The following is a 15,250-nucleotide window of genomic DNA, read 5'->3' on the forward strand; positions in this document are numbered from 1 at the left end:
AAGTATATTTAAAACCACATACTTTTAGACTTTTACTCAAGTAGTATTTTACTGGGTGACTTTTACTTGAGTAATTTTCTATTAAGGGATCTTTACTTTGACTCAAGGATGACAATTGAGTACTTTTCCCACCACTGACCACAAGATCTGATGTGTAAAGTTGAATCTGCAAATACCTAACGTAAATCGTCTTAACATTGTCCAGACATCAACAATAAAGGAGTTCAGTAATTCAGAAATAATTCACAATTTCATTTCGTAGAGCTACTTAACATGAACAAAAGCTGAGAGGACCTTCCAAATACTTAATTACTTTCCAGCTATAACCCTGAGGTGTGCATCTACTGTGTTCTGTAGAGGTTTAACTCACCCACTTCTTAGGATCCCTACGTGGCTGCGGTGCCCTCAGACTGTCCACTTAACTCAAGAGCAACCAGCTCCAGCCACCCAGACACCCTACTGAAAACCAACCGAGACCCAAAGCTCGCCTGCTTTCTGACCGCAGCTCCCCAGCCCCTCTAACAATCTCCAGTCACAGCTTCTCCGCTGCGCATCGTGGTCCTATGTCCTCCCTCTCCCACCATCCCTTTCTTTCTCCGGCTCTCTTTCCCTCCCCTTGCCTTATCTGGTGAGGTCCTGTGGGGATCTCAAGCGGCCCTTATCTCCCCCACCCACACCTCCCCCGGGTGTGCTCTGCCAAGGGGAGCAGCCTCAGAGTAATGGGGTGGCCCAGGGCAGGACACAGGGCTTGGGAAACACCAGGGCCTGGCAGCAGCTGGAGGAACCTCCGGTCTCCCTGCCATAATAGACAACTAGGAGGATGGTACTGCACTTGGTACCATCATCATACCATTTTTGGGTATTAAACCTTGAATGGGGACCAAGGCCACATATCTTAGGTGTGATTCCATAGACATTAGCAGAAAGACAGAACAAGAATTGAATTTAAATGTTTATTAATATAATTTGTAGATTAGTTTCTGAAATAAATGCAAACTGCTATTTATGGAATGCTATAACATTGTAAATAACAACAGAACAGGTGATCAGAATAAAACACACATTTCAGTCTCTGGCAACTATTGCAAAAAATAAAACATATCTGATATTTTGTCCATCATTTGATAACCACTCAGAGCTAGACTATGCCAGTAATCAAAACATAACTATCTGTGCTCTCCTCAACATTGATTCAGGAACAACCTTCACGAAATTGTCTTCTATTCACTCTTCTCAATTGGTCCATGGATCATTTCCTAACTAGAGAGTAAGTTGAGGAACACTTTTCTTCCCCATCTCATTGGTAGTAGTCATTGGGAGGCTTTACTGTACTATATTAGCCTGGTCACAGATCTGTTTGTGTAGTCTTGTCACATATCCTTCCTCCAGGATTTCATGGGGATCCTTTGTGATATTTGCAGGCAAAAATGCTTGATTTTGCTGGAGCAATTCTGACATTCTGCTTGCTTGGCAATATGCAATGATTTTGTCCAATTTGTCATGGAAATGCGCTGATCAGGGGAAAAGTTTGTTGACGTGTGGCTTGATTGAACCACATAATGCAGCAAAATGTGCGGTGATTGGTTGAAATTGCAAGCCCTATTTTTGTACTGCGGTGATGGGTCAGTTTTATGCGATAATATTGCAATGATTTTACTGTTTTAAGCAGAAATAGTGCGGTGATCGAGTTGCGATCGCAGAATCCTGGAGGGACAGTCATATGGTCGTTGTCATGCCAAAACAGCACAAACAGATCTGTGACATGGCTAGAATCATTTCCAGATGTGTGTAAAAAGGCAGCTATGGCAGAGGATTCTCTCTATGGGTTTATCAGGAAGTAACTTCACATGTCACTGCTATTGTAATACCAGTGCTCGCTGACCTAGCATCTGGTGCCGTTTGGTAAACAGGAAAGGCAGACGTGCAGAGCGATCACTTCATCTTCTCCTGCATCTTGGTGAAGTTCTGGATGTCCTGGGCCATGAGTTCTGGCTCCTCCATGGCGGCGAAGTGTCCTCCTCGGGCCATGGGCGTGAAGGTCTTCAGCTCGCGGTACTTCTGCTGCACCCACAGCTTGGGGGTGTGCATCAGCTCGTTGGGGAAGCAGGCAAAACCGGTGGGCACGTGCACTGGCATCCTGGGTAGAGAGGGAGTGAATACGTGCAAAACATAAATTGAGTTTGTCCTTTCTACTTCAATAGCATCACTTACCAGGACAAAGTTATTTATGTTCTGAAGGTGGAGCTCCTCGTGCTAGTTAGACTATTACATAGCACAAACATAGATATTACACAGCACAAACAGATATTCCATAGCAACATTCCACTGACTTTGAGTGTGGCTGGTCAAGACCCTTGCTGAAGTTCTCCTTGTAGAAGCGCATAGAGGAGATGATGCAGCCAGATGTCCAGTAGATCATCACGTTGGTCAGCAGGTCATCCAGACTGAACTTCCTGCAAGGAAAGAGAGGTGCCAAAAAAACAAAGACCATAAAACTGGACATGGTAATCTGATGAAGAAGCCTTTTGAATACTAACCAACTATCCTATTCTACAACAACGGCTGTGGTTCAGGTCTAAGACGTTCTACCTCGTAAGTCCTCCGTCATCCAGGTTCCTGAAGTCATTGTCAGTCCAGGTGGAGAACTTCTCCAAGATATAGGCAGCAAGACCCACCGGAGAATCATTCAACGCTCGACCTAATAGAAAGAGATCAGACATGATACAGCACAGTTTCTTATTCCTGGGCCTGGTCTATACAGAAGCAACAGTTAAAGCTGTGTGTAGCCCAGAACGCTTCCCCTTCTAAACTGGTTCCATCTCTTACCCACAGTGTCAGGCTTGGTGGCCTGGATGTGCATGTATCCTGACTCCTTGACAGACTCCACCACTAGGTTCTGCACAACGGGGTAGATGCGCTGAATGTCGTGTTCGTTGAAGCCAAACAGCTTGGGGAAACTGCGGCCCAGCATTATAGACAGAACCACGGGCAGGCCCGGTTTGGAGGGGGGAGCAAAGTTGAGATGTAAGCCTTTGATTATTCTGGGGCGAAAAAAATCAGAGAGGAGAGATGAAGTACAACAAACATTGAATCTGAGTCAAACTGAGGCTTTTTCACTTCCTATTCATTCACCCATAAAACATTATCATGCATTCTAAATCCCATAAATATGGAGGCAAACATAATATTGGATATGTCTCCCATGGCTTAAGATAAGATCTGGCCATATTTCTGTGTCTGTCTGTCTTACTTGGGCTCCAGCTGGGCCATGTTGGTAGTGACGATCCATCCCCAGTCTCCTCCATGAGCATAGAACTGTTGGAAGCCCAGTCTCTTCATCAGCTTGTGGAACACACGGGCCGCACACACCGAGTCAAAACCTGCAACATAAACAGAATCATTCATTTGAGAAAATGAATATAAAGTCACTGAATATAATGTTCATCTGGCAGAAATGCTTTGTTAGATTCAATAGGCTGGGCATATGTGACCCTTAACCTCAGACAGGACTCTAACCACTTACCTTTCTTATGTGGAGCCTCGGAGAAGCCGTACCCAGGGATGGAAGGACACACCACCTCAAACACGATGTCGTCTGGGTTGGAGGGTTGAGTCAGGAGGGGTATCATCCTGTAGAACTCGTAGAAAGAGCCTGGCCAGCCGTGCACCATGAGCAGAGGCACAGCAGTCACGCCCTCAGGGAGGTTCTTGGGCCGCACATGGACGTAGTGGACATCAATGCCTGAGACATCATCAAATCAAACTTTATTTGTCACATGCCGAATACAACAAGTATAGACTTTACCGTGAAATGCTTACTTACAAGCAGTGCAGTTCAAGAAGAAGAAAATATTTACCAAGCAGACTAACACAAAAAGAATAACGAGGCTATATACAGGGGGCACAGGTACCGAGTCAGTGTGTGGGGGTACAGGCTAGTTGAGGTAATCTGTACATGTAGGTGGGGGCGAAGTGACTATGCATAGGTAATAAAACAGCGAGTAGCAGCAGTGTACAAAACGGAGGAGGGGGGGGGGGGTCAATGTAAATTGTCCGGCGCCGGTTTTATGAATTGTTCAGCAGTCTTATGGCCTGGGGGTAGAAGCTGTTGAGGAGCCTTTTGGTCCTAGACTTGGCGCTCTGGTACCGATTGCCGTGCGGTTGCAGAGAAAACAGTCTATAACTTGGGTGACTGGAGTCTGACAATTTTATGGGCTTTCCTCTGACACCACCTAGTATATAGGTCCTGGATGGCAGGAAGCTTGGCCCAGTGCGCACTACCCTCTGTAGCGCCTTACGGTCAGATGCCGAGCAGTTGCCATACCAGGCGGTGATGCAACCGGTCAGGATGCTCTCGATGGTGCAGCTGTAGAACCGTTTGAGGATCTGGGGACCCATGCAAAATCTTGTCTCCTGAGGGGGAAAAGGTTTTTTCGTACCCTCTTCACGACTGTCTTGGTGTGTTTGGACCATGATAGTTTGTTGGTGATGTGGACACCAAGGAACATGAAACTCTCGACCCGTTCCACTACAGCCCCGTCGATGTTAATGGGGGCCTGTTCGGTGCTCCTTTTCTTGTAGTCCACGATCAGCTCTTTTGACTTGCTCACATTGAGGGAGAGGTGGTTGTCCTGGCACCACACTGCAAGTTCTCTGACCTCCTCCCTATAGGCCGTCTCATCGTTGTCGGTGATGTTGTCTCGTCAGCAAACTTAATGATGGTTTTGGAGTTGTGTTTGGCCACGCAGTCATGGGTGAACAGGGAGTACAGCAGGAGACTAAGTTACACACCTCTGAGGGGCCCCAGTGTTAAGGATCAGCGTGGCAGACGTGTTGTTGCCTTCCCTTACCACCTGGGGGCGGCCCGTCAGGAAGTCCAGGATCCAGTTGCAGAGGGAGGTGTTTAGTCCCAGGGTCCTTAGCTTAGTGATGTGCTTTGTGGATACTATAGTGTTGAACACTGAGCTGTAGTCAATGAATAGCATTCTAAAATAGGTGTTCCTTTTGAGAAAAAGAAGTGTGGAGAAAAAGGTGAGAAAAAGAAGTGTGGAGTGCGATTGAGTCATCTGTGGATCTGTTGGGGTGGTATGTGAATTGGAGTGGGTCTAGGGTGTCCGGGAGGATGCTGCTGATGTGAGTCATGACCAACCTTTCAAAGCACTTCATGGCTACATGAGTGCCACAGAGCAGTAATCATTTAGGCAGGTTACCTTCTCTTCCTTGGGCACAGGGACTATGGTGGTCTGCTTGATACAGTTAGTTAGTTATGTTATATTTACTGGCAGCCAATAGATCTGCTTGTTCAGTCTCATCTTGTTCTATACATAACTGATCCATCTCTACACACCATCTCACCTTCAATGTTGGTTTTGTAATGTGGGAATTTGTTCAGTTTTTCCACTTGTCTCCTCCAGTCAAAGTCACGTCTCCAGTAGGTGACCACCTTCTGCAGATAGTGGGAGTTGAAGCCGTAGTTGAACTGGCTGTCCTCTAGAGAGGGGAAGGGTCGGGTCTGGTCTATTCGCCTGTACAGGTCCTGGGTGGAGCATTGAGCATGAGGTTAAACTAAAGACTGTTGCATAAGCCTTAACTCTCTAAGAGCTCGGCCCTCTAGGCCCATAATCCCCCACCTCACCTCCAACTCCTCGTCATCTGTTTGGACTGTGTAGGGGCGAATGCTGAGATCTTCTTCCCCAGCCATGGGAGTCCCCTCCCCCCACCAGCCATCCTCACTCTTCAGCTGATGCCTCTTACTCCTCTGCACCAGGAAGTAGACCACTCCTCCCACCACCAGGGCTAACAGAATCTCTGTAAACATTGTACTGCCTTCTGGGTTACCCAGTGAACAGAATAAACAAAATCGGGGACAGCAGACATGTTACAATGCACGCCTTTCATAATGCCATTCACTGTCCTTATATGTAATGCTTAGTAGTGAGTAAATGAATAGTTTTTGTTTGGAGGCTATGTGTATCATGTCATTTATAACAGAAAAATACATCGGCAACACCTGAAATGTATGGTTACCAGCACAACAGACTTGACTACTTTATCCATTATGCAAACAAATTGCTACTGAAAAATTATGACAATTGACCAGCGGTTAGCAGACAATGTGAAAAATAGAACAAAAGTACTGGAGCACTGTTGTTGCACAGAATTCTGTTCTGAAAGGATTAGGTAAAGAATGGAGTGGACAAGGTCCCATAGTAACAATTCATTGGGGTCAAAATGCATGACAAAGCTTTTCTCTAGCCGGCCTCTGATACCATAACTTTCATGGAGAACTTAGAAACATAGATCTGATTTCGTTGTGAGCATCTCTTTATAGATAGACACAACTTGTTTTTCACCTGACAGAAAGTTATATAAATATATCCATACAGCAAATCAGAAATCTTCTGATGACAAATTATAAAATGAAAGTAGTGAGCCCTAGAAGATCCCTCCATGGGGGCCCAGACAAAAACTTTTTCTGGAACAAGCAGATGGCAACCAGCAAAAACAGGCCTGTGATGAGAGCTGACTGAGGTTATACTTCAAAATGCCTAGGGCAACACATTTACAATGGTGGCAACTTGGCATGCATAGTTAATACAACATAACTTGTCTGCTCTGCTATGCTATGCCTGATTGTTGTCCAATACTGCAGCTGTTCCTAAAAACAGGTCCAGTTATGCACTAATCTGACTAGACAGGCAACCAATTGAAAAACAAAGATTGCATTGAGATGACTGGAATTACAAGTACGGTATGAAGCGTATTCAATGTTGAATCTATTCACAGATCATTCCTAACATATTTATATATTTCAGATAACAGTTGGGTAGGCCTACAATGGATATGCTACAATAACCAATATAAACAAGTAGGCTACCGTACGCACTGCTTTCCAAAATGGTTACCAAATTACCCCAAAATATACTTAATTAAGGGGACATAGGCCTACTAATATTATTTTGTCAAATTCTAGCATTCCATTTCTATGCACGCACCGATATTTCGTCACAACAATCCAAACTTTACACCTTTCAAATGTGTTTCATTAGTCTCAATATCCTACATGATCGATTAATACATTATCGATAAGAAAGACATATCGACCAAGAATACTTTTAGCGCTATTCTTTCAGGTATTATTAAAAGCAAGAGTTAATCTTACTTGTTGCTGTTCCACAAGATGCCGTGTCAATTCTCCCGTCCGCCAGTTTACAGTGTCGAAAGAGACCAGTGGTTCGTGGGAAATGTAGTTCTTGTCTACTGGACTCAAACCAGTGCAAATTTTGGTCACGTTCAGTTGTCAAACATTCTCGAACTTTGCAGATAGAAATTCCACGAATAGAGCTGACGTGATTCCGTATTCTCCATGTCAGAAGCATGTTTGTTCTACATAGACTATTTCTATTATGAACGTTATAAAAATGTATACCGACTCTACACACACACAATCATCATATAAGCTGCTGCTATTCTGTTGATCTAAAATCCTGCCTAGTCACCTTACCCCTTACCTTATACATATATATAGCTCTGCAGCCTGGTCTCAGACTAGACGTAACATAGTAAGAGTAAATCCGGGACACTCAAATTGGTATGATATGTTATGTTTGGTATGGTTACGTAAGACAGGTGGTTACTTAATGCAAAAAGGGTGGTTGGTCGGGATGGATACAGGGCGTATAATGCGAACGTCTATCAACCGAAAGGTTACAAGTTTGAATCTCATCACAGACAAGTTTAGAATTTCTGCAACTTTTCAACTACTTACTAATTTTTAGCTACTTTGCAACTACTTGATGATAGCATGCTAGCTAACATCTACAGACGACTTTAGCATTTTCGCTAATTAGCGACTTTCAACCACTTACTACTTACTACATGCTACTTAGCATGTTAGCTAACCCTTCACCTTACCTTAACCCTTTTAGCTAACCCTTAGCCTAACTCCTAAACTTAAGCCTAGCTTTAACCTGAACCCCTAGCCTAACTAACATTAGCTACCTAGTTCAAATTCGTAATATATACATTTTGCAAATTCGCAACATCATACGAAATGCGCGGTGGACATCCACAAATGAATACATACTATTCGAAATGTAACATATCATACTAAATGGAGTGTCTTGGATTTAAGTACAGAATAATAGGAAATGATCTGATAGAACTATAGATCCAGTACCCCCCCCTGCACATTGTACGTATGGTACTGGAACTGACCCTGTATATAGTATGTTTGCGTACTTTATCGTGTTCCTATTTCTTATTTATATCGCTTGTGTTTTTGTTCTGCCTTATTTTTAATATTATATTGTTATTGATTACTGCATTGTTGGGGTTAGAGTTTGCAAGAAAGGCATTTCACTGTACTTGTGGATGTGACATTAAATCTTGAAATGTCCCCAAAAAAACATGCTACACAAGGTGGGATCTATTTGTGTTAGTTAAATCAATCATGCGAGAACAGTCGATGGAAACGCTTTTATGCGCAAATATTGATATAACCATCATCATATCGAAGTAAACTTGGGAGTCAAGCAATGACATGTGTGGTCCTCCCACTACGACTCATCAGGAAAGCTACAGATTAAATCAATTGTGAACTTCACAGCGTGGTGAAAGGGCAAGGTGATGAGCTTGATGCTCCTTTCCAAAAAATTGTGAAGGTTTTATTCTGGTGACATGATCATCGATGCTTGGCTGCCGTTTGACAAATAAAATAATCCATAATAATCTCATCATGTAGGCTATGTATCTGCGTGCTGATGGCCATATAACGCAAAACAACAAATTGTGAGAGAACCATCGGTACAGCCAAAAAAGCGATGGAAACCCATTTAACATGTTTAAAAAATAAATACATTTTTTTTTTGTGTTTTTTTTTTTTAATCGGTACATGGGAACTTAACCACAAAATGTATTTGTGCACTACAGTGCCTTCAGAAAGTATTCAGACCCCTTGACTCTACTATACATTTACGTTACAGCCTTATTCTAAAATTGATTACATAAATAAAAATCCTCAGCAATCTACACACAATCCCCCATAATGACAAAGCAAAAACAGGTTTAGACATGTTTACAAATGTATATAAAAAAAACATACCTTATAAGTATTCAGACCTTTTGCTATGAGACTCAATGTAGCTTAGGTGCATCCTGTTTCCATTGATAATCCTTGAAATGTTTCTACAACTTGATTGGAGTCCACCTGTGGTAAATTCAATTGATTGGACATGATTTGGAAAGACACACAGTTTTCTATATAAGGTCCCACAGTTGACAGGGCATGTCAGAGCAAAGACCAAGCCATGAGGTCGAAGGAATTGTCCGTAGAGCTCCGAGACAGGATTGTGTCAAGGAACAGATTTGGGGAAGGGTACCAAAAATGTATGCAGCATTAAAGGTCCCAAAGAACACAGGAGCCTCCTTCGTTCTTAAATGGAAGAAGTTTGGAACCACCAAGACTCTTCCTTGAGCTGGCCGTCTGGCCAAACTGAGCAAATGGGGGAGAAGCGCCTTGGTCAGGGAGGTGACCAACATGGTCACTCTGACAGAGCTCCAGAGTTCCTCAACCATCTCCGCAGCACTCCACCAATCAGGCCTTTATGGTAGAGTGGCCAGACCGAAGCCACTCCTCAGTGAAAGGCACGACAGAACACTTTGAGTTTGCCAAAAGGCACCTAAAGACTCTCAGACCACGAGAAACAAGATTCTCTGGAGGCCTGAATGCCAAGCGTCACATCTGGAGGAAGCATCATGTTTTTCAGAGGCAGGGACTGGGAGACAAGTCAGGATCGAGACAAAGATAAACAGAGCAAAGTTCAGATATCCTTGATGAAAACCCGCTCAGGACTTCCGACTGGGTCGAAGGTTCACCTTCCAACAGGACATCGACACTAAGCACACAGCCAAGACAACGCAGGAGTCCCTTCAGGAAAAGTCTCTGAATGTCCTTGAGTGGCCCAGCCAGAGCTCGGACCGAATCGAACATCTCTGTAGAGACCTGAAAATAGCTGTGCAGCGACACTCCCCTTCCAACCGGACAGACCTTGAGAGGATCTGCAGAGAATGGGAGAAACTCCCCAAATACAGGTGTGCCAAGCTTGTAGTGTCACACCCAAGAAGACTCAAGACTGTTGAATCACCTAATGCAGTGATTACAAAGTACTGAGTAAAGGGTCTGAATACTTATGTAATGTAATGTTTTTTTTTAAACAACTACTTTTGCTTTGTCATTATGGGGTATTGTGTAAACTGATGAGGGGGAAAAATCTATTTAATCAATTTTAGGGGTCTGAATACTTTCAGATTGCACTCTCACCACACACACAGTCTTATCTGCATTACTTGCTGTTTGTGGTTTTAGGCTGGGTTTCTGTATAGCACTTGAACATCTGCTGTAAAAAGTGCTTTATAAATATTTGATTGAATTTGATGGATGGTGGGAAATTGGACATTGTTTTTATGCAGATTTACAAATATTTGCATGAAAATCTGTTGCCAATTGGATGAAAACCTACATAGCTAGTGACCTGGTTTGAGGACAAATTATTAAATGATTAAATAATGTCCAAAAATCTGGCATTCTTGATGAATAAAGATAAATCTGAAGACATTCAGGAGGGCCGTTATGGCAGCTTGATCAGCAGCGATATGGGGAGACATTGATTTTAATGTATGATTAAATGTCAATCTTTCAGAAAGTTGATAGATGTTGGCTGTTGAGGTATATAAACATTTATTGAGTAATGCAATAATATGCAAAGTTGACTAAGTGGCATTGGAGGCATTGTTCTTTCACTGAACTAGCAATCAAAAGGACCTGCTTCATTCATGGTCACCTCAACATGGTCATGAACATTTCTCTTTGTGGAAATGGACATTTTAAAAAAGCATAACAAAAATATATCTAACCATATAAATAAATAGACATGCGTCTCTCCATCTTAAAACTGAAATTAAATACAAGCTCTTTAAAAGAACTCCAGCAAATACCTCTTCAGAGCACCGAAGGTTACGCTCGCCATTTTCATGTTTGATTCCACCAACCCTCCCATTTCCCCTCCCTTCCTTCTCACGATCCAATGTAGTCATTCCAGCTCTGTTCTCTTCCATTGTTTGTAATATTAACAAACCACAGTACAGACTCAAAGGAGAGTTAACACAACTAAGGGGTTCAGTCCGTTTCCATGGCACCACTTTCCTTGGACACCATAAGCCTCATCAGTTTGCCATGCAGTTTCTCGATCTTCTTCACGTCCTGGGCCTGGTCCGTCTTGTATTGTAAACACTGCAATGGAACAGAATGAGTCGTGGATTAGGTAGAGGGAAACAGACATGAGGCAAATATTTTATATACAAAAAATAAATAAACATGTCTCAAAAGTCTTAAGCAACTGCTTCGTTTGCCTAATAGAGCTCCACAGTGGTGTTGTCATATTACCCATTAAGCCTAGCGGTTAAATCAGGAATATGGTTCCAAACGTGATTAGGATTATGCCTGGCTCTTAGTCAGCGTTCCAATTCACCCCAAAGGTGTTTGATAGGGTTGAGGTCAGAAGTCTGTGCAGGCCAGTCAAGTTCTTCCACACTGATCGACAAACCATTTCTGTATGGACCCCGCTTTGTGCATGTCATGCTTAAACAGGAAAGGGCCTTCCCCAAACTGTTGCCAAAAAGTTGGAAGCACAGAATCGTCTCATTGTAGCGTTAAGATTTCCCTTCACTGGAACTAAAAACAGCCCCAGACCATTATTCTTCCTCCAATACACTTCACAGTTGGCACTACTGTAGTCGGGCAGTTAACGTTTACCTGGAATCCGCCAAACTCAGATTTGTCCGTCGGACTGCCAGATGGTGAAGCGTGATTCAATACTCCAGAGAACAAGCTTCCACTGGTCCCGAGTCCAATAGCTGCAAGCTTTACACCACTCCAGCCGACACTTGGCATTGCACATGGTGATCTTAGGCTTGCGTGCGGCTGCTCGGCCATGGAAACACATTTCATAAAGCTCCCGATTAACAGTTATTGTGTTGACTTCCTTCCAGAGGCAGTTTGGAACTCGGTAGTGAGTATTGCACCGGAGGACAGGTGATTTACATTTTTTTTTTAAATGACACACTACGTGCTTCAGCACTCAGCGGTCCCTTTCTGTGAGCTTGTATGGCCTACCACTTTGCGGCTAAGTCATTGTTGCTCCTAGAGGTTGCCACTTCACAATAACAGCACTTACAGTTGACCGGGGCAGCTCTAGCAGGCCAGAAATATGAAGAACTGACTTGTTGGAAAGATGGAATCCTATGACAGTACCACGTTGAAAGTAACCAAGCTCTTCAGTAAGGCCATTCTGCTGCCAATGTTTGGCTCTGGAGATTGCATGGCCGTGTGCCCTATTCTATACACCTGTCAGCAACAAGTGTGGCTGAAATAGCTGAAGCTACTAATTTGAAGGGGTGCTTTTGTATATACAGTCCAAATGAAAGTGATTTCAACATTCTGACCTGTAATGGGACTGTTCGGAAATATTGAGCCTCCATGTTAGATACAGGTAAGTCTTCCGCTCTCTGATTCTTTACAGGGACTAGTGGTTAGTGTAATGTAGGATACAAACAGACGTGAACAGACCGTGTTCTCTTGAACATACCACTGCATCATCGGTGACTTTGATGCGAAGGTTACCATCACAGTGTCTGTATTTGAGAACCACCCTGACCTGCATTAAAAGGAGGGAGAAGAAAATATTTTACAAACGTTAGCTAACTCGTTTCAACAAAGGCAACTGAAAAGACCTTAATTAAACCTGTATTGAATTTAAATAATATGCAACAAACAGAGCTACATGTATTACAACGTGGTTGATTATCTTAATAGTTCTCAGACTTCAACAGTTGACTAACCTTACTATTAGGCCATTTATAGTTTTTTCCTTCCTATTCACATTCGCCAGCATTTTTAACGTTAACAGTTGGCTTCTCGTAAACTGCTTGCATTGCTTGAAAACGGCACGCTAACAAAGTAGCTAACAGTAGTTAGCTATCCTGGCTGCTCCTCGAGACTGCATGGCCCTCCAGCGGTGATGGTTATTATGGGCTAACACATTTATTTGTGCTGTGACATAACCATTACTAAATAAATGTTGCTAGGTAACGTTAGCTAGTTCCTGTAGCTGATAAAGTTTTAAACTTCATGGTTACCTTCATTGGCGCTGTCAGATATAGTTTTTCTGCTGCACGGGCGAACTCTTCCCATGTTTGATAATAAGGCATAATCCTTGTGCATAAGAAGTCAATTCCAAAAGAAAAACTGTTGAAGACGGCCTTAGGTTAGGTTAGGTTTACCAACTTCTTAAAAACCACATCAGCGAACTACCAGGTAGAAAAGAACCGATGTATATAAACGTCTGCGATTGGACGAGCCTTCTGAAGACCAATCACAGAGCACAATGCTGTGGAGTTCAAGGTATGTCGTAATTCTAGAAAATATTCTACTTAGCTACGAGACATGATACTCCTCCAGAGAGAAGCCCAGTCTTTGCTGCTTTACACTCATGGCTATACACTCACGGAGGCCTTCACGCATCAGCCAGTAGATGGCAGAAATAGTTATGATTTTTCAAGAGCGCAAGAAGGACGCTTTCATTAGAAAGTGAACATAACAGAAATGAATCAAATTAGATTTCATTCTTCTTGACAAAAAATATATTATTCTCAACAGTATAAGAAATTCAACTAAATTTCACTTTTCATTGAAAAGTGGCCTGTTTGACAACAAACCAAAGAGATTTGACAAGCAAAAGCAGTCCATAGACCTATTTGATTATTGATTAAATATACAGTACCAGTCAAAAGTTTGGACACACCTACTCATTCAAGGGTTTCTTTATTTTTACTATTTTAGTAATAGTGAAGCCATCAAAACTATGAAATAACACATATGGAATCATGTAGTAACCCAAAAAGTGTTAAACAAATCAAAATCTATTTAATATTTGAGATTCTTTAAAGTAGCCACCCTTTGCCTTGATGACAGCTTTGCACACTGGATCCTGGACTTCCTGACGGGCTGACCCTAGGTGGGGAGGGTAGGCAACATCGCCTCCGCCACGCTGACCCTCAACACAGGGGCCCCACAGGGGTGTGTGCTTAGTCCCCTCCTGCACTCCCTGTTCAACCACGTACGACTCCAATACCATCGTCAAGTTTACTGATGACCAGCGACGATGAGTCAGCCTACAGGGAGGAGGTCAGTGACCTGGCAGTGTGGTGCCAGAACAACAAATCAAATCAAATCAAATGTATTTATATAGCCCTTCGTACATCAGCTGATATCTCAAAGTGCTGTACAGAAACCCAGCCTAAAACCCCAAACAGCAAGCAATGCAGGTGTAGAAGCACGGTGGCTAGGAAAAACTCCCTAGAAAGGCCGAAACCTAGGAAGAAACCTAGAGAGGAACCAGGCTATGTGGGGTGGCCAGTCCTCTTCTGGCTGTGCCGGGTGGAGATTATAACAGAACATGGCCAAGATGTTCAAATGTTCATAAATGACCAGCCTGGTCCAATAATAATAAGGCAGAACAGTTGAAACTGGAGCAGCAGCACGGCCAGGTGGACTGGGGACAGCAAGGAGTCAACAACCTCTCTCTCAATGTCAGTAAGACCAAGGAGTTGATCGTGGACTACAGGAAACAGGGAGGCGAGCACACCCCCATCCACATTGACGGGCAGCAGTGGAGCAGGTCGAGAACTTCAAGTTCCTCTGTGTCCAAATCATTAAAGACTTAAAATGGTCCGAACAAGTGTGCTCTCAAATCCTCCAAAACTTCTACAGCTGTACCATTGAGAACATTTTGACTCACTGCATCACTGCCTGGTATGGCAATAGCACTGCCCTACAGAGGGTGGTGTGGACAGGACAGGGATCAAACCCCAGGCTGTAGTGACACCGCAGCACTGCGATGCAGTGCCTTAGACCACTGCGCCACTCAGGAGGCCTCATTTAACACACTTTAAATGGTTTAGATAGTTATCACAGTGTAAATAGCAAATCTATAATTCAATAGGCTACTACTCTTGCTCCCCAGACCAGGTGAAATTGAACTTGAATGAGAACTCAAATAGCCCACTGAATCTCTAGGCCAGTAAGTATTTTCAGTCTCTGAGATAGATGTGTCTTCTCTCTTCCAGAGCAGGTTGATGTTTATTAGAATGAGTCTTGTTCTGGAGGCAGAACTGAGCAATTTCTGCTAGATGG

The 15,250-nt window shown here is 43.2% G+C and overlaps 2 protein-coding genes across 2 annotated transcripts; both read right to left on the minus strand.

The window, feature by feature from the left end:
• Nucleotides 1-939: 939 nt before the first annotated feature.
• LOC139407169 (epoxide hydrolase 1-like) lies at nucleotides 940-7,392 on the minus strand. Its single transcript, XM_071150686.1, has 9 exons — nucleotides 7,163-7,392; nucleotides 5,636-5,829; nucleotides 5,356-5,536; nucleotides 3,524-3,742; nucleotides 3,251-3,380; nucleotides 2,827-3,041; nucleotides 2,590-2,698; nucleotides 2,331-2,453; nucleotides 940-2,137 (listed from the first exon to the last, which is right to left on the minus strand). Exons 1-9 carry the CDS (start codon nucleotides 7,377-7,379, stop codon nucleotides 1,933-1,935), a joined length of 1,593 nt encoding a protein of 530 aa, XP_071006787.1. The 5' UTR covers nucleotides 7,380-7,392; the 3' UTR covers nucleotides 940-1,932.
• A 3,102-nt stretch (nucleotides 7,393-10,494) lies between these two features.
• On the minus strand, nucleotides 10,495-13,515 carry LOC139407802 (signal recognition particle 9 kDa protein-like). Its single transcript, XM_071151664.1, has 3 exons — nucleotides 13,195-13,515; nucleotides 12,645-12,713; nucleotides 10,495-11,290 (listed from the first exon to the last, which is right to left on the minus strand). The coding sequence occupies exons 1-3, from the start codon at nucleotides 13,264-13,266 to the stop codon at nucleotides 11,177-11,179; spliced, it is 255 nt and encodes an 84-aa protein (XP_071007765.1). The 5' UTR covers nucleotides 13,267-13,515; the 3' UTR covers nucleotides 10,495-11,176.
• Between the last annotated feature and the right edge of the window lie 1,735 nt (nucleotides 13,516-15,250).

This window comes from Oncorhynchus clarkii, chromosome 4 (assembly GCF_045791955.1).
Source record: "Oncorhynchus clarkii lewisi isolate Uvic-CL-2024 chromosome 4, UVic_Ocla_1.0, whole genome shotgun sequence".
Lineage (NCBI taxonomy): Eukaryota > Metazoa > Chordata > Actinopteri > Salmoniformes > Salmonidae > Oncorhynchus > Oncorhynchus clarkii.